The sequence below is a fragment of the Passer domesticus genome, chromosome Z (assembly GCF_036417665.1).
Source record: "Passer domesticus isolate bPasDom1 chromosome Z, bPasDom1.hap1, whole genome shotgun sequence".
Classification (NCBI taxonomy): domain Eukaryota; kingdom Metazoa; phylum Chordata; class Aves; order Passeriformes; family Passeridae; genus Passer; species Passer domesticus.
In genome coordinates this window covers 48,761,426-48,787,143 of record NC_087512.1, presented here as the reverse complement: position 1 = coordinate 48,787,143, position 25,718 = coordinate 48,761,426, and the positions used below count along the sequence as shown (strand labels likewise).

Here is a 25,718-nt window from a genome sequence, read left to right as displayed (position 1 = left end):
ACAGCCCCTGTGCCAGCCGGGGCAGCTGCGCTGAGCAGCCCCAGCACGGGCAGGGCCCACGGCCACAGCCCACGCCAGCCTCCGCGCCCACAGCTCCCACTCTTTCTCACCGGCTCTGGGCGGCTGCCCGGCGGGGAAGGACGCCAGCGGCCACTCCGTGCGGAGCTGCTGGAAGCGGCTGGGCTGGCGGCTGTGCACCTCCAGCCCCGCTGCCAGCCGCTGCCTGTTGGCCCTGGTCAGGCGCTTGATATGGAGCAGGAGGTCGGGGCGGTCGCGGCGAAAGTTGGGGTTCCTGAAGTGGAGCCAGCCCCCGGCATCGCCGGGCTCAGATGAGCCAACCCGGCTCGGCACCCTGTGGAAGCTGTAGAGGTTGAGCTGCCGCACGAAACTACCGAAGTGCGTGGCTTGGAAGGAGTCCGGCGTCGGCCCCACCCCCTGGCCGCCCCCGTGGGCGTCGCCCGGGCCGAGCAGCTCCCGCTCGAAGAGGGAGCGGTGGACGAGCAGCCCCTGGGCCCGGCTGTCCCAGCGCACGGAGCAGACGCGGGGGCTGTTCACCAGGCGCCACAGCTTGGCGGGGAAGGCGCTGGCGCTGAGCCCGGCGGGCAGCGGCAGCTCCGCCATGGCTCCGATCGCCGCCTGTGGCCGCAACGCCCGCGGCGCAACGGCCGCGGCTGCGCCGGCGGCGCGCGGCCGGAGGGGGGCGCTGCGCTCGCGCCCAGCGCGGCCCCGGCGCGGGCCGGACTTGGCGGGGACGAGCGCGGCAGAGCCGGGGCCGCGGGCACAGCGCGGGCGGGGCGGCTCCCGGCGCTGGCCGGGCTCCGCACGGCACGGCACGGAAGGGCAGCACCCGGCACGGCATTTCAGGGCAATGGAAGCCCGTGGCGAAGGCACTGGGAGCAGTTGCGAGCTCTGTCCCCACTGTGCATCCCGTGCCTGGGTCACCATCGGTGACAGAGAGGAAGGACATTGCTCTGGCTTGGCTGGGGAAAGGATGAAAAGGGGGCATTAGAAAACATTCATTTGGTCTCCTTTTCAGCAGACTGGCTCTTTTTATCTCACCATGTCTGCCTGTCTTTGGCAGAGTTGGCACATTTCTCGTGATTTAGAGTCAGCTACAGCAGCAGGAAGGGGCAGCAGGTTTGTCAGATTGATTTCAAAGCTAAAGTGCTGCCCCATGGATGGATGCTGCTTTATTCAAGGGATTTCTGGCCTGGAGTTGTAGTGAACTCATGCTGGTGTTTTCCCAAACAGTGTTGCCTTTTTCTTTCCTCAGGAATCGCCTCTTCTTCCCCCCATCTGGGGAGAGTTCCAATGCAAATGCCTCCTGCAGCCAGCTCTTGTCACTGTAGACTGACAAAGGAGATTTCACAATGGAGAGAGACTCCCTAGAGCTGCTGTGGAGAGCTGAAGGGGGAAGCTTTGTCCCTCAGCCTTGAAGTCTTGTTGGAGAACTGCTTGTGCTCTGGGGGACGCACAGCTTTTCCAAGCCCTGCAGGTTCATTCCTGAGCTTCCTGACACGCCACAGACTTTGGGGCTGTCATGTTGGAGCACAAATTTCAGTCTGGGAACTTTTGTGACACAGGGAACAGGATTAGCCCTGCAAGGCCAGGCTAGGGCCAAGAGCAGAAGGCCAGCAGTCTGCATTTGCCCCCAGGGAGCCCTCCAGAGCAAGAAGCCACTCCTGGCCAGGGGCTGAGGTGCCCGAAGCTGCCTCCCCGCTGTGCAGCTCTGCAGAGCCCACGCAGCGCCGGGTCCTGGGCAGCTGGGACAGCCCGGCTGCCCTGGAGCACAAGGAGTGTCCCAGAGAGAAGCTGCTGCCCTTTGCTTTGCAACTGTTTCACAGAGTCCTGTCATGAATCCACAGAGTCTGACATGTTTTTCTTTCTTCTCAAAAATGTTACCCAGCTTTTTGAGAAAATTGAGTGATGTAGCTTCTGCTGGTGGTGGTGCTTTTGTCTGCAGGTGAGGGCAGGTGATTTGAACCAAGGACGGAGTCCACTGTTGACATCCTAGCTTTGCCAAGTCAAGAAAATCATTCACAATTGAGCTACTGGTGCTGAGCAGTAGGATTTTTTCCTAGTTTTTGGAAAACTACAACCTTAAGAAACCCAACAGATTTTCCTCCATGAGGATACCAGCAGTAGCATGATACCAGTTTTTTCACCTCTTTTCTGTGTCTTTGGTGCTTTTGAGAGTTCCTCAGTGCCCAGCAGGAATGAAAGGACATGTGATAATGTGATTTAAGAGCTCTGTGTTGTTCCTTGCCACATGAGTGTTCATGACAAGCTGGACAGCCCACTTGTGGCTCTGTCGAGTTAAATTCATCCCAGTTCTGTGCAAACAGCAGCCCTGAAGTGCTGAGGAGAGCAAGGACAGTGGGTGGGTGTGCATGCACACAGCCGGGGCTGACTGCTGTGTGGGCAGAAGGTTTTGGACTGCTGTACATCTTCACTCTCCAGGCTGGAGGAATATATCAAAACTATATGAAATAAAAATATTTATCAAAACATATCAAAATGTATCACACAACACATATGAATTTATGATAAATGTAATTCATCATCTATATACTACATATTATATATTTTAATATAGATACTATAATAAACAGGAGATATAAAATATAGACTTGGTCTTTTTCTAAGCCATTGCCTGTGGGTCATACAGACCATCTCCTGGTGTTACTGCATTTGTGTCTTCTGGTACTACTTATTATAGCATCCGTGTCCTTGGGAGTTCCTTCAGGGAACTTCACACAAGGGGTTTCCATCGTTTCAGTGCCTTCAGAACTTTTTCCTTCCCAGTTCTCCAGCCTCCTTCTGGATTTTGGAGCACCTCAGCACTTGTGTCCATGGCCCTTCCTTCATCCCCAGCCTGCAGCAGTCACAGTCACTGCTGCCTCCCCCTTGCTGCAGCTCATTTGCCCAAGTGCTGCCAAAGGCAGCGGAGCTGGCTCAGGATCCCTGTTGGCTTCTGGGCTCTGGGATGAGCTTCAGGGGGACACTTGGAGCTCTTCCTAAAGAGCTGCCCGTGGGATGGGGGGTGGATTTGTCCTCTCCAGGTGGCTCCTGCTTGGAGTTCTTCTCTCAGTGGAGTCCCGGAGTTTTCTCAGCAGGCCTTGGCAGCCAGTGCTGAGCCAACGTGTGGCTCTGCTGCCATCCCAAACCTGCGCTGCCCGTGCCCAGCCTGAGTGCAGGTGGGGCATGTGCTGGCCATGGCCCAATCCTGCAGCATTTCCATCTGCTCGTGGCTTTGGGCAGCACAAATCTACACTTCTTTCAATAGAAACACTGCATTTCTTGCAAATAGTTACACCTGCACTAGTAATGTACAAATATGCAAAAAACCTTAAGTTTAAAAATGAAATTTGTTTTAAATTGCTACACTTGTGCTGCCAATGTATAAACATGCAAATATCAATTTCAGTTTAAAATGTAATTTTTTGCGAGAATTGTGCTTTGTAAATATATACAAATACCAACTTCAGTTAAAAAAAAATATTTTATTGCAACTCTGTACAACTCACTGTACACAAATATGAATTGAAGTATAACAATTAAATTTTTTACCTATTACTACAATTGTACAACCCATATACAAATACAGAAACATCAATATCCCTCTCTAAAGAATTTCAGATCCAGAACTAAATAAATACAATTTTAGAACTATGCAACTCCATATATATTTAAGTAGAAGTAAATACATATCTATCCATAAGAATATATAGATGTAGATATGTATTACATATTTCATTACATATATGACATATATAATATACACATATCAAACCTATCTATAAATATACAAATATCAGTGGACCAATAAAAAAATCCATACAACCCCAGCAATAAAACTACACAGCTACACAACTGTACAAGTATGTAAATATAACTACAGATGTAAACAGATCAACTTACATGCATCAATATAACAATACACATAGACAGATGTCTATACAAATATCAGTCAATGTATGTAAATATCCCTACACTTGTAACTATCCAAGTCTAACTCTACCCATCCATAAACAGAACTAGATCAGGAGGGATTGCAGCACCCCATGTTCCCAGGCTCTCCCTCGGTCTCTTCCTCCCGGGCAGAGCAGCTCTCCTGGACAGGGACAGCAGATGGGACATTGGGAAGCAAAGGGAACACTGAGTCAGTATGGGGACGTTTCCCTTGGCAGCAGCTGCACTTCCATCAGGGAAGAGGAAATGTCAGAGCCTCCCCAGGAGGGTCAGAAGGAAAAGCAGCCGAGGGGCCGGGCTGTGGTGAGCTGTTCACTTCTTTCAGGCATCCCAGTTGCTCTGGGGGAACTCCCTCATGTCACGTTATTGAACCACCTCTGCACTTACCAAGACTGTGGCCTCCAAATCAAGCAGTATTTCTGTCTCCAGCTGCTTGCACCAATGACGGGGAACGTCCTCTGACAGAGCTGGGGCACAAAGTTACCTTCCACAGCTCATCTGACAGGGCCTTGTTCTTCCTGTGCTTCCTGGCTTTCTCCTTATCTTCCCCTTGGAAATTTTACAGCATTTCTTTTTCTTTCCCCTTGATCAGTGCTAAAATGAATGTTTCTCTCCCAAGCTTGAGTTTGTTCAGTGATGCTGTCAAGTGTTTTCTCACAATCATTTATCATGGAATTGAGTGTTAATTTCAGCAATTTTGGTGATTTTCTGTGTGATTTCTGCAAGTCTCCTGTTCATTATGGCACCACTTGGGAAGATAGAAAGAGAAAAAGGATGTTTCTCTATGTCAGTCCACTGGTGGAATATTCATGGGTAGAGAGAGTGATTAGCTGCATTTTACATGTACTCCTAAGCTGAAAGTGCAACTCCAGCTTAGGAGTACATTTTACATGTACTCCTAAGCTGAAATCAAAGCCAGATCTCTCCTTCTACCAGCCTGTATTCAAATGTAAAGTAAATAGAGCAAGGTGAGAATGTTAGTGCTCCATTAGTGCATCCATAGATTCCTGCTGTGCCTGGGAACCTGATGCTCGGAGTCTTCCGCATTTAGGGGAACTGCATTTAAGCGAACTGCATTTCAGCAAAGAGAGTCCCTGTTCACAGGCGCCAAAGGGAAGAGGGTCCCACGGAGAGTCGGCCGAGGAACGACACTCACAGCCCTTGTGGCTACATGCTGTTCTGCTCTGTTAAGCAACTTTGGCACATTTATCCTTCCCTAGACACTGTCTCACGCCACTAATGCTTAATGCTCCTTGGTTCAGTAGCTGCATTCACACATGCATGTTAATTACTGATTGGCTGTCACACCATAAGCATCTTTAGCTAAGGTGTGCCAAATTAGCAGTTCCCACTTGTGTGTGCTTGGCATTTGGCTTCATCTGGGCACAATGCTCCTTCTTGCTTGGTGTATCTGTTTGAGGACAGCACATGGTCTGTCTTGTTCCGGGGACAGTACATGGTCTTCAGAGTAACTCTGTAGACTGCAGGCCAGGTTCTCCAATTCCCACAGGAGAAGGTCATGGCCTTGTCCAGCCATGAATCCTGCTGCAGTCTAGTGGACCCATTTTCTGCATGCCCAGAGGCTTTTTCTTGTCATTAAAAAAAAAACCAAACCAAAACAAAACAAAAAAACCACAACAACAACAACAACAAAAAAACCACAAAAAACAAAGAACAAAAAACACCCCAAACAAACAAACAAAAAACCCAACCCTAAGAATCACCTCAAGTAATAATAAAACAAAAACTACTAAGATTAGGAATTCCTTTTGCAATGTCATCAGATAGAGATTCTCATTTCATAGCTGAAACAGAGAATATCAAAGGGGCAACCAGACCTGAAGAGCTGCCTTTGCTGTCTTTTACTGTTCCTTGGACTGTGACTTAGCCACAGCAGGGGACCACCCACTACAGACTTCGGTCAATATCTCTTTTTAAAGACCTTTTTCCAGATTTGAGGGCAGACTAACTGCATTCATTGCAGGGCCGTTGGGTTCTTGTCTTTTGAAATTCTGTACATGGGGGTCAGGGGTACTAAGATGGAGGAATTTGGGCATGTCCTGTCCTTCTTCTTTCTTCTCCTTGGCATCCACGTTCAGGATGATGTTGGCATGTGTGGATTGGTTCATAGGGAAAGTGCACTTGCCAACAAGGGCGAAAAGTATTGGAAATTAAAGGTAAATATCTTCTACGTAGTTTTTACTAGAAAAGAGACAACCGCCCCATGGGCGGGAGAGAGTGCCCTTGGCTGTCTTGCTGATCAGACCTCGGCTGGACAGACAGAAAAACTTTGTAGATAAGGAACAATAAACTCAACTGAAGACCGAAAAGCAAGAGTCCAGACTCCTTCTTCGAGAGTGCGGCCTGCCCAGAACCACCTTTTCCCGTGCTGGGGCAGAGACCACTGGCAGCCGACCCCGGCAGACTGGCCTGTGGGGGAGCTTCTGGCAGGGCCAGGAACAGGTCTCCTGTGGGGGCAACAGAGTCGGTCCTCTGGCTGTTTTATAAGCCATTGTAAGTTTGATCTCTAAAACATGAATTCCAACAAAAATGGGGAATGGCTAATACAGTAGGAAGGCAAGAGTAGGGCTGAGGGCTGTCAGAAAGTGGGTTAGGGTAGACTCCAGGTTGGCATGGCCAGTGCTGTCCTGGCAAGAGGACAGAAAAGGAGGGGAGATGGCAGATGACTGGTGGCTCACCTGTGCTCTTGAGCAGGTTCCATCTCCCATCCTCTCCTTCTCAGGGATAGTGGGTTCAGGGAAGTGAGGGGTACAACAGGAAAACTGGGAAAGGAAGTTTGTTAAATATTGTGCAACTAAATTTGAATTTAAATGTCATCAAATATACTGTCACTTAACACCAAACATCACACAGTAAATGATTTTCAATAATTTTCAATAATCACTGTACATTGAAATGAAAAACAGGACTCCATGGGAGAGGTTAAAGTTCTAGGGAACATTGTTCCAGGGCATAGCCCCAGGAAGTCCCCTAGCAGTGTCCACAGTGGCTCACACAGATCCAAACTGAACAAGTTTTCACTCCCTCATGTTGGCCTCAGTTCCCATGGCAGAACTTGCCTTCCCACTGGACACTCACCTGTGCCTGATACTGTGGAGAAGCCCAGCTCCCTCCCCCTCTGCCCACAGCAACACAGACACTCCCAACCTTTCCCAAGAGCTGCAACACAACCACAGGCACAGCAGCATCCCCAGCAGTGACACCACTGCTCGGCTCCATTCTGTCCTGCTCTGCTCCTCTAGTCACAGCTGCAAGCCTGTATCTCCACAAGAGGTTGTGGCCTGGAGGCGATGAAGGAAGATGACCTTTGCTCACAAACAAACCATGTCACAAACCCCATCCATGGGTCTTCCCACCTTGGAGAAACACCTGACCATTCAGAAGAAATTTAGAGCCTATTCACAAGGTGAGAACAAAGAGAAGTTCCAACACAGAGAAGATTTTATTTATTATAGTATTTATTCACTCTAAACAAACTACAAACTACGAGCTAGAAACTACAGACTACAAACTACAAACAACAACAAAGGCCTCTTCCAGGGCTAGTATCTCCTGCCAGACATAAACTGCTGTGTGGCCATGATCAGAGGCATCAGGGTGGAGGTCGGCTTGGCTGATGTAACAAACGGATGCTGCCCAAAGAGAAAAAGAAGCAATGAACTTCTACTTTCCCCACAGGCTGAAACAGGCTTTCTCTGGCTACCAGAAAGATACAGAAAGGAGGGCATTCTGTGCAATGCTGTCTGCACATCCAGGACGTGCAGCCGCTTTGCCTTTTACCTGCAGAAGTTCCTGGGCAGACCAGCGCCTGTCCTCGTCCCTCTCCAGGCAGCAGTGCAGAAAGTCTCGCAGCCACGCCGACTGCTGCCTGGGCTTCTGCAGCTTCGGGGGGGGCCCGGTGCTTATCAGCTGTTGAACCTAGAGAAGAAGGAAATGCCACACTCTACCTGTCTCCTTCGCACCCCAAACTGCTCACACAGACCCCACTGGACAAGCTCCACTCTCCAGTGGCACTTTACTCCCTAGCCCTACTAAAACAACCCAAAGCCAGAGGCAGCCATAGCCAGTCCAATATGCAAAGGCTCTTGCCTTGACCCCTGATTTCACTGGCTGCTGGAATTAGCAGCAGCTCCATCAGCAACAGCACACTTTGCTTCTCTGAGCACTGACACCACCTCTTCAGGCATTTTAAAAGAAGGACTTCCATCTTATTCTACTATTTCCAAGGATTATTCCACAAAATGCAGCTCAGCACTGCTCCCTGCTCCCTGAGGCAAAGCTTCTGCCAAGCAAAAGGCATCACGATTTTTTGGTGTTGTTCATGCACAAAAATGGCAAGGGGATGATCTAGCCAAGAAGCACAAGAGACTGTGCAGCCTGGAACCTATCATTTTCAGGTGTTTGCAAGCTTCCCAGGCAGAAGGATGGGAGCAGATTTTGTCAGGGTGACAGCAGTATCTGAGAGCAGCTGCAGCGTACCGTGCGGGAGGTTTTCATCAGGTACGGAGGTGCTCCTTCCACCATCTCGATCCCCACAATTCCAAAGGACCAGATGTCCACTTTGGGGCCATAGGGCTTCCTGGTGAAAATTTCTGGCGCCATCCAGTAAGTAGTCCCAACAGCTGATCTCCGTTTGCTCTGCTCAGCAGTGAGCTGAGCAGCAAGGCCAAAATCAGCTGAGGAGGAAAAACCACTCTGATCAAGCCAGCGTGAATTAGGAAAGCAAACAAAAGAAATCCCCACTGTACCAATGTCCAAGAAGGCAGTGTGGAACCCAGCTGTAAAGGGGCCATACAGCCATTCCTCAGCCTGCAGCCGAGGAAATACAGAATTGGCCACTTAGCAAAAGTCCCCAGTTTCAGGCAGTGGCTTTTAGTCCCCTGAAGCTATTAGACTGAAACTGCCTTGCTTGGGAAGGGACACACACAACCCAAAGCCACTCCTGGGCCCTTCTTCCCAGCAACACCTCTCTGCACCTTGTGGCTGTGCTCTGTGCTTGCAGCAGGGCAGCCTGCACTGCCACAGGCCCCTCTGCAGGGAACTGGCAGCCACCCAAAGGCAGCCCCACACCGCAGCCCGCCACGGCTGAGCCTGGCCAGCAACACCCACCCAACTTGACAGATCCATCCAAGCCCAGGAGAATGTTGTGGCTTTTGATATCGCGGTGGATCACTTGCTTGGAGTGCAGGAAATCCAGGCCTTGCAGGCACTGAGAGAGGAAAAAGAAACACGAGCCTAAGTGGATTTCATCCCACAGGCAGGGAAGTGGCACATCTGAAACACTGACTTCCTGGGGGACGGTGAGCCATGGCAGGACAGGCTGCTGGCAAGGGCAAGAGCCTGCTGCTCCACCACGAGGACAGCAGTGCCTTTCTAAGTGAGGGTGTGTTTGCTTCTGAGAGAGAAGGGGCAGTTGTTCCTCTGGCCAGTGCCCGGCAAACACAGGCTGAAGGAGCCCTGCTGCAGTGGCTGTGCTCTCTCCAGCCAGACAGCAGTGGATGCCTTTGCAAACACCACTTTGGGTGCAAGGCTCTCCTTTGAGGCTGAGCTCTGGGAGAGTCCTGTGAGTATCTCTTTGTCTTTGCCCCCTGCTTCACTTTGCGCCACCATCACATTTGCCCTTACAGGGAAGGAATGCAGCACACACAGGCACCAGGGAAGTGTTTAGAGAGGCAAACACAAACACGCTAGAAGAAGGGCAGGGACACTGGCAGGCACTTCAGATGCTCTTGCTACTGCCAAGGACATAAGAGAAAGGCTTGGAAGATGAAATCTCTCCTCTCCTTATCACCCATTTGGAAGGACCATCCCGACCAAGCCATGGGAAGCAGAAGCGCCATCCCTTACCTCCCGAGAGACAGCTGCTATCTCTCCTTCTGCCATGTGAGTCTCCCTGATGACATCATGTAAAGAACCTCCGTCCATGTATTCCATCACAAGCCAGAGTTCCTCGTCCACCAGGTAGCTGAAAGGAGGAAACAACAGCATGGAAATTAAGGCATGCACTTACATGACCTGGTGGATTCTTGTTTTCTGTGTCTCTCTCAGAGGAACACAGGAGGAAGTGAGTAGTCATTCACTATGCTCTACAGGGTTTGAACTCTGTGCAGTGTAAAAGACAGCTCGGTATCCACACCAATGCAACAGGCCAAGGGAAATACAATAGACAGTGCTTTGTTAGCACTTCAAACCCAGGGGAAAAATCAAACCCCAAACCCAACAAAACAATGTGGAGAGAGGACAGGAACTTGGAGGCTGTTGGCTCAGTAAGACAGGGCCCAGTCCTGTCTTTGAAAGCGCCCTTCACACTAGGTATGCCAGGAAAGATTAATGCAGCCCCAATGCAATCTCCTTCCAAGATGCTGTAAATCAGCCCAGAAACAGGAATTAACAGCTCCATCCTCTTTTGCCAGCGCCCAAAGGAGTGGTTGAACCTCTGGCTTGCAGGATGTGAATGACCTTTCATGGCAGGACAGCAGAACCACTCACCTGTCTACATAGTTCACAAGGTTGGCATTCTTAGTGCCACGCATGACCTGGATTTCATTCAGGCACAGCTCACTGCTGCTCCCTTGCAGGAGACTAATTTTCTTGATGGCCACCTAAAACAACATGGAAAACCATGAACCAAAGAAGTGTGTGGCACAGGTCCACAAGGGGAAGATGGAGACAGTGATTATGGGATGACCGTAGCCCAGCTGGGCTGGGCCAAACTGCCCTGTGACTGGACATCAGACTGCTTGCTTGGGCACCTCCCTGGACAGAGAGACAGATACCCTTTGCCTTGTAAACAGGGTCTGAGCTCTCCACCTCAAACCTCTAACAACACTCACTGTGCCCACCGTCTTCCCCCAGGGCCTTACTTTATCATTCCCATTGTCATTGACACACCTCTTGCAAGCAGGAAGCCATTTTGTGCCAGTAAAAATGGAGCAAAAGTGCTGGGAAACCTTGGGCACTTCTAGGGGGCTTGATCATTCCTCCAGCAACCACTGGCATTCTCCATTGCACAACTACAAAGCAAACTCTTACAGACAGGACAGATACAATGCTGTCCTAAAATCATCCTGAGGGTTATTCCCCCTAAGAAATACAACCCTACATATTTCACAGAAAAAATGCCATGATGATGAAACCATCATTAAGGACAAAATAGACAATCCTAGCACTTCCTCACTTCAGGAATTTGCATTTCATTCCACTAAAATACTTTACTTCACACCACTGATATTTGCAATTACTGCCTGACTGTAAAAAGAAATAACCCAAGCCTGGATCCTCTAGGGATGTACACCAGGCTCTGAGCAGGGCTTAGGCCCTTGACAGACTCCTTGCAGACCTCTCTCTCTCTAAGTACAGATCCCAAGGGCAGCACTGCAGGTGGCTACAGAACTACCAGCACGATTCCCATGTATTGGCTAACAGCCAGAAATGAGAATTCAGGAACCCTGCAGCCCCAAAGAGCAGTGCCATGCTCTGAGACACCACCTGGGCACTTAGACCCAGCCAGTGTGTTCTCCTCTGAACGATACCGCTTGGCCTCCTTGCATCCCCTGGGGCAGCTGAGAAGGACAAAATCTGTCCCCACTGTATTTGGCAGGCAGTCACTGCTCTGCACTCCATTTGCCTTTGCAGCAAAGCTCTGCTGGCGACCCAAAGCTCAGCCACAGCTCACAGCAGAGGGGAGGGCACTCGAGAGCTGCAGAAGCTGCGGCGCTGCTTGACGCTTACCTCTTCTCCTGTGGCAGACTCCACTGCCATGCACACAGTGCCGAAACCCCTAGAAACAAAACAGCAGCAGAGAAAGATATCCTTTAGTCCCTGCAAGTGCAAAACACTGCAGTCCAACGGGAAAAAAGTGCTTGGGCAAACAGTAAGTGGAACACGACAGATTCTTCTCTGGGTCTTTTCTCCTTTTTCTTTTCTCTATCTGTCCATGTGTCTGATTCTTCCAGGAATTTACCAGTTGGGTCTTCTCACATCTCTCCATGGAGTCTGTCTGCCAAACTCAAGCACCACCACTCAGGCCTTCTGAGAAGCCTGAAGCCCTGTAACAGCCATTGGAGGAAATCCTCTAGACACAGATTCCTTTTCCAGCTTGCAAGGAAAATAGTGTCCAGCCACAGCCAGAGCAGGCAAAGGCTTCCCTTGCTGCACACACAAATGGAGAAGTCCTCAAAACACAGGATCCTTAGACAGCTGTGCTCTGGGTCCAGAGCCGTTGGCAGCTGCTTCTCTTCAGTGCACCTGACACTGGAAGGACTCTACTTTTCTGGTGACTTCTTGTACATTTGGCTTCTGTTCTGGGGTGATGTTATGATGCTTGCACCCCCAGTCACCTGTTCTGTTTATGCTGGATGTTATATTCTGTGCCTCCAAGATTGGATCAGACAGTAGGTGTCAGGAGAAGAGGGAGCACAGAGTTTTGTTATCAACTGCACTCTGCCCCGCAGTCTGCTGGAACACGGAACTCCAGTGTTGTTGTCTGGGCACAGTTGGGGTAGAGCACCACACTCCTTTTGCTTTTTAGTTAGTTAGTTAGTTTAGCTAGCTAAGGCAGTCTGAGTTTTCCCTTTACTGTTTTTCTTTCTCTTTTCTTGGAACCATTCAAACCTGCTCCAGACTGGGACCCGGCAAAACATCGAGAGCTCACACTTTGTAGCCCACCAGGGCCTACTCTGCAGCCTTTCCCAGCACTGGAGGGACAGATAACACAGTGACAAACCCCAGGAGAGACTTTCTGAACTTGCCATCTCTTCAGAGCAGCAAATGAGTTTTGACATCCAGTATTGTTCATTTTGTGTGCTGGGGAGTGCTTTGCCTGTTAAATAAACAACTTCTTTCCACTTATCTCCAAGGAAATTGTTCCCACACCGGCTGGGGGCAGTGGCCATGTGGGTTTCCTTTTGGGAGGGGCCCTGTCGGGAGGTTTCCTCCCAAAATTGCCCTAAACCAGGACACATGGTACAGAGAAAATGTTGCAAATCAATCCCATCTACAGTCAGCAGAGCTGGCTTTCAAGGGGAACAGCTTGGTGGATTCTTTGCAGCAAAGGCCTAAACCCCACAGGATCCATGAGGGGTCTGCCATCAGGCAAATGATGCCTTCTACTCTAGAGTGCATTGGCACTGGGCATTCCCCTGAAGCTTTGTCTTTTGCCACCTCAGTCACAAAAGAGAGGTGCTGTTTCATTTCTGCTTTTGGCTTCTAGACTAGGTGGTGGTCATCCTGACCACTGAATCTTGTTTTCAGCAAAATACAGGAAAGAAATGTTACCGAGAGCTGCTTCCTGATAGCTAACTTGACCTTTGAGGCAATGGGGTTTCTCCTCCTTTCATTCCCACGTATTTTGTATTATTTTGAGACACTCAAAAATTATTTCTCCTACAAAAAGCGGCAAACAGGTGCAAACACACTTGAGGGACAGGAGATCTGCCAGGTGCTGCTCTTTGCTGCAGGAAAGACATTGTCAGCATCCCGGTGTCTCTGCTGTGCCTTTAGACCACAGCTATAAATGCTGGCCAGCACTGAGAGATCACCAGGCATCATCTTAACGCAGTGTCTGAGCAGCTTTGGAGATTGTCACTCCAGGGAGATGTGACACCAGCAAAATGCACAGCTCCTCCCTTTGAAGAAGGAACTGTGGCTGCACTCACCCTTTGCCAAGAGTTTCCACTTCTGTGTATTTCGCCTCAGGATCTCCCTTGCTCACCAGCATCTCTGTAAAAAGCCCAAGGAAAGATGCTCACTTCAAAAGAGATCACACCCTGCAGCAGATCACAAAGGCAGCCCCACTCTCTGGGACACTGGGCCCTCTCAACTCAGTCAGTCGGGAAACAACAACACCACCGCACCAGCACCACCTCAAAAACAGCAGCAGCAAGACAAGCAGCCCTGCAGCGCAGATGGCCTGCACTAAACTAAAAGTCTAAACTGCAATCTAAGCACATGGAGAAACAGTCAGAGGAGACAGGGATCAGAAAACTCTAACCAAGAGAAATGATTGTTTTCTAGAAACATTAAGGGCAGCAGGAAAAACAAAACCTTGCTGTTCTTGGCAATGAACACTCCGTGACATTCAACACAAGCTTTCATCCTTGCAAACATCAAAGGCATCTTGGGTTCTGGCATCAATTTTTATCATCAGCTGCTCTCTCCAGAACAGGAAGAATAGTGTGCTTCCAGCAGAGCCCAGATGTCCAGCTTTAAGCAGGACTTTGCCTAAACAATGCCCTTCAGCCTTTCAGGAGCAGCAGCTCATGTTATAAGCTACTGTGATGGCCTCAGGAATGAGGCCCCTCAGCCTTTAGGACAGGCTGAGTGCTGAAGATGACCTTGGCCGTGCCCACAGCAGCTGGGCCCCGCAGGAGCTCCTTGAGGCCTACTCATTCGCGAGGTCACAGCCTCCTGCTCAGCCAGAAGCAAGCTCTGCTTGGCCTTTTGCCTACAGGGAAGCTCAGGCAAAGCCAAACCAGGCCGAGCTGCTCTCAGAGGCAGGAGCAACACCCCGCTGATCCCTCACCACCTCAGGGCACAACAACAGGTCCTGTGTGGAGGCCTCAGGACCTGGCACTCAGCTGAGCAGGAGCAGGAGGTGGGACAGCTCATGCCGACACACGCACACACAAGGCACCGCTCCGGCACACAAGGATCACAAAGGACCTACTCAGCACGGCCAGGCACTTGTCCTCTGTGCTCTCTCGCTGCTGCTCTCTGCTGCCCGAGGAGCTAGTCGTGCTCCAGGTGCACGAGCTGCTCGTGCTTGAGCTTCCAGCCTGGGCACTGGAGCCTTCTTCCCAGCCTTCAGCTGCAGCTCCTGCAGCTGCCAGGACAGAGGAGGTGGAGCTCTGGGACAAGAAATGAATTTGGGTCACAAATGTGCCTGGCAGAGATGCCCCTCCCATCCCATTTCAAATGCACACCCCTAGGAAGATGCTGCTGGCCACACCCAGGACTCTTCACCTCCCAGCTTGTGCAGCTTGCTTCAACAGCTCAAGGCACAAAATCCCAAGGCTGCTTTTACATGACGGACAAAATGACACCAAAGACACTGCTACTCAAAGGGGGCACTTACTGGTGTTGTTTGCTCCAGCCCTGGGCTGACAGCAGGGCCAGGTTCATTGGCACCTTCCTCCTCTTCAGCCTCTTCCTCGGGTACAGAGGCAGCCAGAGCAGGTGCTGACGCTGCCCTTGTGCTCTGTGGACAGTCAGCAGCACGAGGGACAGGAAAGAACCTGTCATTCACAACCTTACCTATATTCAGCTACAGGCCCTGCTGCAGCTCAGCTCTTCCTTTAGCTACTGACAGCTGCTCTGTGGGGAGGGCCAGGTCCCTCCTGGGGACAGTGCCACCTCATATCCTGCAAGCTTTTGAACTGCATATTTGCACTGCTCTCCTCACAGGGGACAGGGAGCCTGCACAGCCACTGGCCACCAAGGGCCTCACTTGTACCCCAGGAGCATCCAAAGACATCTTAATGCTACCTCTTGTCTCTTGCTAAGACAAATTCACAGCCCCTTTCAGAACAGTAGGAAGGTGCCTACTGCCTACTGTTCAGATGTCTGAACAATCCAAGTTCCACTCCCCTTTTCCAAGCCTAACTGACTGGGGGAAGGGCTGGAATGATTCCAGCCCTCAGCATCTTCAGCCAGGCACGGGAGGTGCTGTCTGATCAGAAACTTGCAGCTATGCTTTGCTGTAGCCACAGCACTACCCAGAGCTGCCACTTACTGATGCTGGATGCTCAGGCCCTGCAGTGGCAGCAGGTGCAGTTTGGGGAGCATCTTCCTCCTCTTTGGCCTTTTCCGCAGGAAGACACATAGCCAGAGGAGCCTCCGAGGTTGGTGTTGGGCTCTGCAGACAGACAGCAGCATGAGGGACACATGACCTTCTTTATATTCAGCTCTAGACCCAGATGCACTAAGGAGAAATCATCTGTAGGGAAATGGGATTCTAAGTTGCTCCAACTCAAGTAAAATGGGACAATTAGATGGGACTGCACTCTCTTGTGCAGGTGAAATTCTCTCATGGCTTAAAGCACCAAGCAACCCCACTTCCAGCTGCTTAAAAGCTCTGAAAAGGAACTGCAGAAAACAGCCCAGGCTCCTCCTGCTGCTGCTGCTCTTGCTGCAAAGAGTCTGGACTGTACTTTCATTCATGCAACCAGGCTGGCACTGGTCTGCAACAGGCCCAGCTCACAGCTTGCTCCACAATTGTCAAATGCTCCCAAGGCCAGAGGCTCCTTTCCCACTCACCCAAAGACCGGATTCTCTCCAGGCATGGCTGATGTGACCTGCAACACACAAGGGAAAAACAACCAGATGCTGAAAGAAAACTGCCTGTGCTGGGCAAGCCCACCAAAAAGTCAACCCAAAGACAGAGCATTCTGCTTTCACTACATCACTCCAGCTGCAACCCCTGTGTCACACAGCAAGCACGTCAACAGCACAAAATACTGCCTGATGTCTACCTTTTGTCCTCTTTGGCCACTCAACCCATAGAAACCTGGGACTGAGAAAGTCCCAGTGGTTCTGCCACAGAAAAAGCTGTGCAAACTGCAGCACACACTCCCTCCATGGCTTGAGCAGCGCTGCTCAAGTCTGCAGCAGACAACGCCTGTGGGGAAAAGCAAAAATACTGAGAGTCCTGCTGGCAGAGACCTCGTCGATCAGCAGGTTCTGCCCGCAGTGAGAGTGCCACAGAGCTGCTCTGCACACTGAGCCCTTCCAGGCCTCGGCACAACAACTTTGCCTTGACAACGCCGGGATGCGGCCGCTGACATCACAATAGCGGCCGCCCTAGGCTGGATTGTGAATTCATGCACAGAACCAGACCTTCTCTACACCTAATGCCAAAAAAAGCCTGCAAAGTTCTCCTCTGTTACAAAGCAACACACAAAGCCCTCCTAGTCCATCACCTGTTGCTCAAGGCATCTAAGAGTAGAAACACACTGAGCCCCTGGAGCCCACACTGAGAAGCTGAGCACTGAGAAGGGACCAGGATGTGAGGAACCACATTAGTGGTCTTTGGCCACTATTTCTGCTGAGCAAAAACCAGAAGGCTTATTCCTTTGTTCTAGAAATCAGAAAACAAGGAGAAGAAGCACTGCTTTAATTACATTTAGTGGTTTCTCCTAGGTACAGAGACATGGTCATGGATCTTTCTATATATATATATGTATGTATATATGTATGTATGTATATTATATTATTGAATACTATATATTCAAAACATTTTACATCATAGCCATGGGTGTGATTTCAGCAGGGAAATGCCATGACAGAGAATGCAAGGAGGATTGTTCTGTCTGACTCACTCTAGCAGGGAGGCCTTGGGACCAAAGCACCACCCCATTTTTCCCCCATTTTTGTCCTTCCACAGTATTTGTTAGGAGATGGGGCTGAGATGGGTGGCACAGAAATGACAGCTCTGACACACAGCTGAAACCATCAGGGCCAGGGTGGCATGTGGGACTGTTTTTCTGCTCCAGCAGAACAAGGCAAGCCACAGTGGTGACACTGATCCCAAGTGAGTCCAGCCAAGCCAAGTGGAGCCCAGCAGGGTGGTAGGAAGAGGCAGCGAAGCGGCAGATCCCATTCCCACACACATGCCCAGCGTGGCAGACTGATGGCAGCGGCAGTGCCAAACAGAGCTCTGCAGGGACAGAGAGACACCCATCACCATCACCACTGCCACCATCCCTGCTGCAGAGAGGGAGCAGGAAACTGCCACTGCAGGTGCACAGCTGCTCCAGGCAGCACCAGCAGCCCCCATCTACCATCAGAACCATTCTGTAAGCCCTCGCCATCCTGTCTTTGTTTCAGCAGCCCCATGTGACACTTCACCTTTGTTGCATAAGCCAGTACCCCTTTTGCACAATTTTCTTCTTATTGTTGTGCACTGCTTTTTATTTCCTCACTACACTGTAACTCTAATAGTTTTAACCTCTCATCGATTGTTTTCTCCATTGTCCCTTTCCATTGTCATGGAGAAGGGGAGAGAGGAGAGGCTTTACAAGGACCACCTCAAGAAGAGGACATAGAATGGAGGGAATGCCTTAGAAAGTATAAACAACCCTCATGCAGCCGCTTTTGGAAGGAATAGATGTCCAAGTTTCTTAAGATCCAGTTGCAAATCTGTGGAGTCTTGACAGCCAAGAAGCACAGGAACCTGGACACCTTGCTGTGAGGGACTAGAAGAGAGTGCTGGCTCAACACTTCAGGGGCTTGTATGTAGGGAAAGGGGCAGATGAAGCCTTGCTCTGGTGAGGCGATGCCCCACTCAGCACGCCCCACACCCCCAGGCCTGTATCCCAGCCCAGCAGTGGCCGCTGATCCCTGGCACACCAGAGGCAATGCTCCACACCTGTGTCTGGAGCCCCTAACCCAGCTCCTAAATGGCCAAGTGAGTGGGAGCCCCATGTGGGGGAAGGCCCCAGGAGAGCCAAAGGCTATTTACCTTGGGATATGTGGCCACCACATGTCTTGACCCTACCTCCTCTTGGAATTTCTATCAGCTGAACACCACTGGAACCTGGAGTGATAGCTATGTTGGTTCTTTTCTGTCATTCTCTCTTTCTCTTTCTTCTCCCTTTTCCCTCCTCTCAGAGTTTTGAATAATTTAAAATCTAACAGGTTTAATAATCTAAATGTAAATTAACTTGCAGAGATTATAAGTTAAATGGGCTAAGTTAATCCTTCATGGAATGTTTTATGTTGATTGAATCCTGCTCTAAATTATTTTTGCCTTTAAAGTTCTCTGATTTTCAAACGTTGCCAGTCAAGGGTTTTTATGTTATTCCGAACTCTTGAGAACATCTCGTCGGTATTTCTCCTGCTTTTCTAACTTAGAGTACATGAACAAGTTGAAGTCCTTTTAAAGTGTCTCACAGAGCAACATTTTTGGATGCTTGCATTTTAATTGGCACAGCAAGCCAGGTACTCTTGAGGTGACTTGGGCCTTTTATACAGCATTAACTGTTCATGACATAACAAAGGAGAAATAAATTTTCAGTCAAAGCTGCTCTTTTCTGGCAGAAAAGTAATGGAATCCCACGCAGAAACTGATCTGAACTGCTCTCCACTGCCGCACTTGCTAAAAGCTTATATAGAAAGCTTGTCCAGCCCTAAAGAGAGATGGGGATGGAGAGGAACTAGCACCATCCACAGTTACTTGTGGAGAAACATGAAATTTGGTAGAAGAAAATTAAAAACTCCCAGTAAAGGACCATGCGTGGTATCCATATGCATGGAGGTTTGACTCAGAGCTGTATGGTGCCCATCAGCTGCAAATTGCCTCAGAACCTGAAACAATAGCCAGCCTGAGGCCAGAGCAGGAATTGAATGCCAGGGTGAAGCCAGCCCCCAAACCATGAGAAATCAGTTAAACATGTTCCTCCAAAGCCAGAGAGGTTTAGAGTTGCAATTTAACAGTGCTGGGGAAGGTCTGGAAGCAGTGTTTTCCAGACTCCAGGAACAGCAGGGCGTTCCTGACTGCAAGGTCAGCCCTGCAGCCCTTGGGAGGGCTTTAATGCCTCAAAGTCCAACCCCGCCCCTCACTCTAAACTCCGCCAGCCCCTATAAAATACAGAGGTAGGATGCCCCGAAGATGATGTCACCTTCCTCTGCTCCCTGGAGGAGAGGTTCGGCTCTGCAAAGCCAATCTTCTTCCCTCCTCATCCCAAGCCCTGCTCACTGATAAAGAAGGAATTCGCTTATCAGGATGCAGTGTCTGGCAGTGCTACCTCATTCTGCAACAGAAGTGGTTGAACTACACGGGAAAATAAGCAATGATTGCAAAGAAAGGGAAATGGAGAATGTTTTGCGAATTTGGATTTGGGGGAATGAAATAGAACTTTTGGAGAAGGAAGCACATGGTGAAAATTCCTAGTCTTTTGCCCGGGGAACAACCTGTGATGTGACAAGTTTGGACCCCTTGCAGGGGAGAGAACCCCAAGCAATGCATGAGAAAGAGCTGAAGCCCATTGACCTTCGTCTGTGTTGTTGTAAGTTATTTCAGCATTTAAGGATCAAAACTGAGAAAACAAAATCTTGGCATCACCTCCAAAAAGTTATGGTTGTTGAGAGAAGGTGGTGGATTGAAATATCCCAAGATGCTCTCTGGAAAGAAAATGGGGATTAAATGGGGATTCGGTTTCCCCGGATTCTTAAGGAAGCTTTGCAAACTGCTCCTGCCCTGCCTCCTTCTGGCAGCCCTGGCTATTGAGCCTTGTCTGCCACCAGAAGCTTTGCAAACTGCTCCTGCCCTGCCTGCTTCTGGCACTCCTGGCTATTGAGCCTTGTCTGCCACCCTTATGCATGGAGGCCGAAATGCTGCTGCTAGAGCATCTGTAACCCTTAGGAGGAAATGCTTTTATCATCATGCAAGTTTGTTGTTTTGGTCTCACTAATAAGCCTGAATGTTCAAGAATGTCCTCACTACTCAGGAGACTGGGTGTACATCCAGACCCAGAAAGGAGAGCCACTTAACCAGAAGTGGAAAGGACTTTTGATCCCATGGCTGTGAGATTTACAGCTGGACACTCCTAAGTTATGTGATTAAAGTTAGCTCTGGACACATGGAATTGTATTGGACAGTACAGTAAATGTAACTCTGCTGCAGATAAAGCTGCAATGGAACATTTCTAAAGTGAAAAACATTGAATGGTTTCTCTTTCTGCCCATTTCCAGAGCAGTGTCCCTGGTATGGCAGCATGGCTGTTTGTTCCTGAATTAGTCAACCATCCTAGCAGGACCTTGTAGCTAATGACTACAATAGCAAGTATGGCTTTGAGTGCCACAGAGGTAAGAGAGCAAGAAAGAAAACAGAGCCATGTCTGTAGGAGTGTGCACCCTAATGGCAGAGTGGCAAAACTAGCCTTTGTCCCCGAAAAAAGGAAAGAAGGCCAAAAGTTTCTCTCAAGGATTAGGTGAAAAGCCACCTCATGGGACCTCAGGGACTTCACCAAATACTTGAGGACATCTAATTGGATAGAAGCCAAAAAGTCCTGCTTGATCCATCAGGGAGAAAAAGAAGAGAAAAGAGCTAAGTGCTTTTGTGAGGTGTTTTTACCAGGAGCAGACCTCTGCACCTGGCTCGAGTTTTTCTCTTTGTTATTATGCCTTTTATTAAACCTTTTTGTTTCTAACACTGCTGCAGAAGTCATCCTGCTAATTTTATGCCCCCAAAGTAATACATAAGCTGTCCTTGGCTGTATTATATTTCTTTTGAGGGCTTATGAGACCTGGCTAAGAAAAAGAAACATAATAGAGCAGAGCTGGGCAGCCGCTGGGGGTACTACAGTGCACTCACAGCCACCTGCCAACGCAGCTAGCCAAAACTAAAACAAGCAAACAGAAGCAAAACCAAACAGACCAACCCTCAAATAATTTTTAAAAATTAAAAAAAAAAAAAACAACAAAAACCAACCAAAAACCCAAACAATACAGGTGCTTGGCCTAATGGCCTGGTTACTAATAACATAAGAAAACAACTATTAAAGATGACACCTGGGACACCAGCTGGCCAGAGCCAATTCCCAGCTATCCTATAACTTGCCTTTCTGTGCAAACACAGAGGTTTCAGTTGCCCACCTTTCAGAGAGAGGAGCCTGCCAGACCAGGTTGAACACTCAGCAATGTCTGCTTGAATGATCTAAAGCTTTCAATCCAGAAGCCCAAGCTTATGAAGTGCAATTCTTCCTTTAATTTCCTAGATTCAAAACTGATTCTTCAGACCTACGCATGAGGCAGTTCTCCAGATCTATTGAGGACATGGAATGGTTTGGAAACCAAACTAAGGAACAAGGCACAAACCCAATCTTTATAGGACCAGGGAGAAAATGCTAAGAGGAAAAAGAGCAATTGTGGTTTTATTCCATCATTATTAGCTATAACTTGCAATTGCTGTGGGGTAGTTCAGAGTTTATTCAGGTTGACAACTTGAGTCAAAAGTTTATTTCATTCCTGAAGCTGCAGACTTGAAATGCTTCACGTTCTTACATCCCAGGGGAATCCCGTATGCAAAATACTTGAAAATACATTTTTTATCAGAAAGAAAAAAAAAGATTTAAGCATTGTTGCAAGTGTTTTATATATTCATAGAAATCTCAAACTACTAGGTTAATTCCTGAGACTATTTTTACCTTTTGCACTTGTGCTTATTGTTGTCTGATTCCATATTCTCTTACTGCTTGTAACCCACACTAATCCTATCTCACTGCATGCAATAATAAAGCAAAGAATTACCTAAGGGATGAAAAGAACGCATTCCTCACTGTCTTGCATAAGGATGAAAACAGAACATTTCAGGGACTTCAACAACTCATTTCTCTGAATAGGAGCAAAGAAATAAAAGGCAGCAAGCTTTAACCACTCCACAAATCCCAGCTCAAGTAAGAAGCTCACAAAGGGCACTAAGGCAGGGAGACATGTGGACACGTGCACACCATCACCTCATCTGCAAAAATGGACCTGTTTCACAGCACCAGCCAGTTCATAGAGCCAAACGCCTTCCCCAGCCCCATGGGAAAGCAGTGTCAAGGCACAGGAACTGGGAAGTGTCCCAGGGTGCAGAGATAATGCTGGCGGCATTTGTGCCAGCAGTACTGGCTCAGACACACTGAAGTTCAGCTGATGCTGTGCAGCAGTCTCTTCACACTGCTAAGTTTCATGGGGCTGGCTGTATTTTTCACAACAGCCACTTCGGTACAGGACGGGTGTAGTGAAAAGTTCTGGAGTTCTGTTTCCTCTCTCGTAAATTCCTATTTCTCTTCTTCTTTAAGACACCCACAACTTGAGAGACCTCAGGAGGCAACATTGAATTGCAAGCAGTTCCCAAAGTGAGCTTGTAAAATATGCTCTAGGTTTACATTATGTACTATGGGGATTTCAAAACTCTCTCTTTCAAAAACTGTTATTTTTCCAGTTAAAAATGCCTGTCAATTAAAAAGCTTAAACTTGGCCAGTTTTAACTACAGAGGAGAATACTCTCTGTCCCAGACCACCATCCAAACACACCCTTGCTTGGATACAGCTCTTGGACCTTTTGGGTAGCTTGACTACAGAATTCAAACATCCAACAACAGGGGTACAAATACAAACCCTTATGCAACCATCTGGAAGCAACTAGGAAGTTGTTGGGTTGTTCTCATTCTGGAGGAAGAATTTACACAGCAGTAATAGAAATCACCTTTCTCCAGAAGCAGCTCTCACAGCTAGCACACTTAAGACTGCAGCACAAGCAGTTCCTAGGTGTGGAAGCTAATTGTTACATGCCACAAATAGCATGTGGAACTGCTGCAGGAAAACACCACAGACACATTTTCTTCTCTTTTTCCTTCAGTTCCAAAGAGAGTCATAAAATCTGGCTGGCTCCCTGGGGAGCTGTGTTAACACTAAAAACACCGACCAGCAGAAATGATTGCAATCACACCACTACAGTCTTCCATGGAGGAGGGCAATCCTACAGATCAGTGTATGGTCAAATTTACCCCGAATTCTCATCATGTCCATCTACTCTGGATACCCTTACTTGGGATTTTTGTTTCTCAGCCATCACAGAACTGAGAACTGAGAAAAAGAGAAAAAAACAAGAACAGTCCTTGGGTAAGGGCAATACTGGACTGTCAGGAACTAAAAATAGTTGATAGCATCTGTATCAGGCATTGTTTTTTTACTCTCTACCAGTGTCCATTTCAGGTATCCTGATAGCATGATTTAGGATTTTGCAGCTAAATACAATGGGCTGCAATTGGAGAGGCCTACAAAAAATAAAACCTTATCAGACTGGTTTCTCCCCTAGGTGACAGGTGCAAAGTAGAAAATGGAAGGGCCTAGAGATAATTTTAGAAACATGCAGTATTTGCATCAGGTTCCAAGGGCATAGAGATATTGGAGCAGCAAGAAAATGCTCCCAGAAATGTTTTTCTAGCCTGAAGAGACCAGCCAGCCACAGGAACAGGAGAGAGCCACTTCTTTTAGAAATGTGTACATTACTGAATGCAAGATCCATTGGGCCTTTCAGCTTCTGTTTGCAACAAAAAGTAAGATATTAACTTGTGTTTATGACGACTGTAATTGGACGTCAATGTTGTTGAGACACTCTCAGAGCAAAATACAAAGAAACTACATTCCATGTCAGTAAACCCAGCATTTAGAGTAGCAACTAAATAGTCCTATCTCAGAGTTAAATGTTCAATTCTTCATAAATGCAGTACCAAAACCAGTTAAATCCCACCTACACCCCAGACATCCACCTATACCTGCTTGTGTAAATAGTATTTTCCACTCCACTCCCTGGCCCTTCTCTCACCACAGTCCTCAAGCCCTCAACCAGGCACAAGCCAACTTCTCACCTGGCTGTTAGTAATTACCAAGCACCTGTTGGTAATTACCTGAGCACCTGCCCCACCCACAGCAGCTGTGCAGGGCCCTGACTGCTGGGAGAACAGGCTTGAAATGCAGACCCCAACCCCCCACCAAAAAAAAAAAAAAAAAAAAAAAAAAAAAAAAAAAAAAAAAAAAAAAAAAATTACAACCTTTCTGAACAATTTCAGACTAGTAAAAGATCAGGACATAGAGAGACTTGTTTATTCCCTTCAGGCCAATGAAGAAAAATTTTATATCCTTCTCTGTGAAGGGAAGTCATGGCTTTTTTTTGAAGCAGAAGCATGTTTTATCAGCCCACTTTCCTTCCTCGTTTGTCCCTGCTCCCCAGGAGGCCACTCACTAGGCATATATAGAAATACCTGTGTCTGAAAACACATCTCACGAGTGCATGACTTGCACTGCAGCAGTTTAAGGCATCGCTCTTATTGCACAAAGATCACAAACCTCTTCTAGAAGAACTGCAGAGTTCTTACTATGGAGCAGTAAGAACCCTGCCATCACATCTGCTGCTAAAGCAACAATTCCAGCTTTGCAGTGGCTTAAGCGGGCTGAGACAGAAGTGTTGCTCCATCAATGCATAAACCACAACAAAGCAGTGGTGACAAGCCTTTGTTCCAAGTTTGACTGAAGCTTTGGGAAGCAGCTTTGCCTGCAGAGGGCACACAGAAGCATGACACGTTTGCCTACTGTGCCACTACAATTTCTACACCATCATTATCACTGCTCGGGTGACTGAGCAAGCTGACAGTGTATGACAGATTGTCTGGCGTGTACAGAAAGTCACAGAAAGAAGAAGGGAGGGAGAAAACATGGAAGATCACAATGCAAAAGATGTTGAAGGAGTGTGGCAAGGATTGAGGATTAAGAGACAGAAATAAGAAGAGACCATACCCCTAAACTGTCAAGTACTGAGGGGAAACTGCAAGTACTTGCATGTTTGAGCTTACCACCTGGACTTGCATGCCTTGTCCACATTGCCATAATTTCAATCATTTTGTTTCCTGGACAAGCTGCCAGGTCCCCAATACCAGTCCTACCTCCCTTCCAGCAGTCTCTGTCTGTGCAGAGAGTTGAAAATAGATCAGGGATTACGTTTTACTCCATAAGCATTCAAGACAGCCAGAGAGCTTCCAGGAAAAAGGCCATACAGAGTGCCCAGGACAAAGAGAGTTTAAGCAAGTGGAAAATGGAGGTATTGATTGAGGATCACAGTTATGTTGAGGTTTAACCTTTCAAAGGTTTGTTGCTTTTGAAAGAGAGATTTTTGGAACTCCCTTGAGTTAGCAATATGAATTAAGCATTTAAATTTTAGCTTGCAGAATTATGTGTTGAATTTT

At 48.3% G+C, this 25,718-nt stretch overlaps 1 protein-coding gene and 1 long non-coding RNA gene across 3 annotated transcripts; one reads left to right on the top strand and one right to left on the bottom strand.

The window, feature by feature from the left end:
* Positions 1 to 5,590: 5,590 nt before the first annotated feature.
* On the bottom strand, positions 5,591 to 14,794 carry LOC135290897 (serine/threonine-protein kinase PAK 3-like). The gene is made up of 7 exons (XM_064404916.1): positions 14,660 to 14,794; positions 13,650 to 13,713; positions 11,725 to 11,773; positions 10,483 to 10,595; positions 9,103 to 9,958; positions 7,774 to 8,669; positions 5,591 to 7,625 (listed from the first exon to the last, which is right to left on the bottom strand). Exons 2-5 carry the CDS (start codon positions 13,709 to 13,711, stop codon positions 9,781 to 9,783), a joined length of 402 nt encoding a protein of 133 aa, XP_064260986.1. The 5' UTR covers positions 13,712 to 13,713; positions 14,660 to 14,794; the 3' UTR covers positions 5,591 to 7,625; positions 7,774 to 8,669; positions 9,103 to 9,780.
* A 2,002-nt stretch (positions 14,795 to 16,796) lies between these two features.
* On the top strand, positions 16,797 to 22,561 carry LOC135291044 (uncharacterized). Of its 2 annotated transcripts, XR_010353913.1 has the most exons (3): positions 16,797 to 17,170; positions 20,683 to 20,796; positions 21,708 to 22,561. It is a non-coding gene; the product is annotated as an uncharacterized LOC135291044 (long non-coding RNA). The 2 variants fall into 2 exon arrangements; XR_010353912.1 differs by lacking the exon at positions 21,708 to 22,561 and having other exon boundaries at positions 20,683 to 21,145.
* Positions 22,562 to 25,718: the final 3,157 nt, after the last annotated feature.

What these genes read in the sequence shown, in the direction of transcription:
- LOC135290897 (XM_064404916.1), bottom strand. Translation starts at nt 13,711, where the DNA reads ATGCTGGTGAGCAAGGGAGATCCTGAGGCGAAATACACAGAAGTGGAA. An exon ending in GTGGAAACTCTTGGCAAAGG is followed by an intron (nt 11,774 to 13,649) that starts GTGAGTGCAGCC and finishes TTTTGTTTCTAG; the next exon opens with GGGTTTCGGCACTGTGTGCA. An exon ending in AGTCTGCCACAGGAGAAGAG is followed by an intron (nt 10,596 to 11,724) that starts GTAAGCGTCAAG and finishes ATGTTGTTTTAG; the next exon opens with GTGGCCATCAAGAAAATTAG.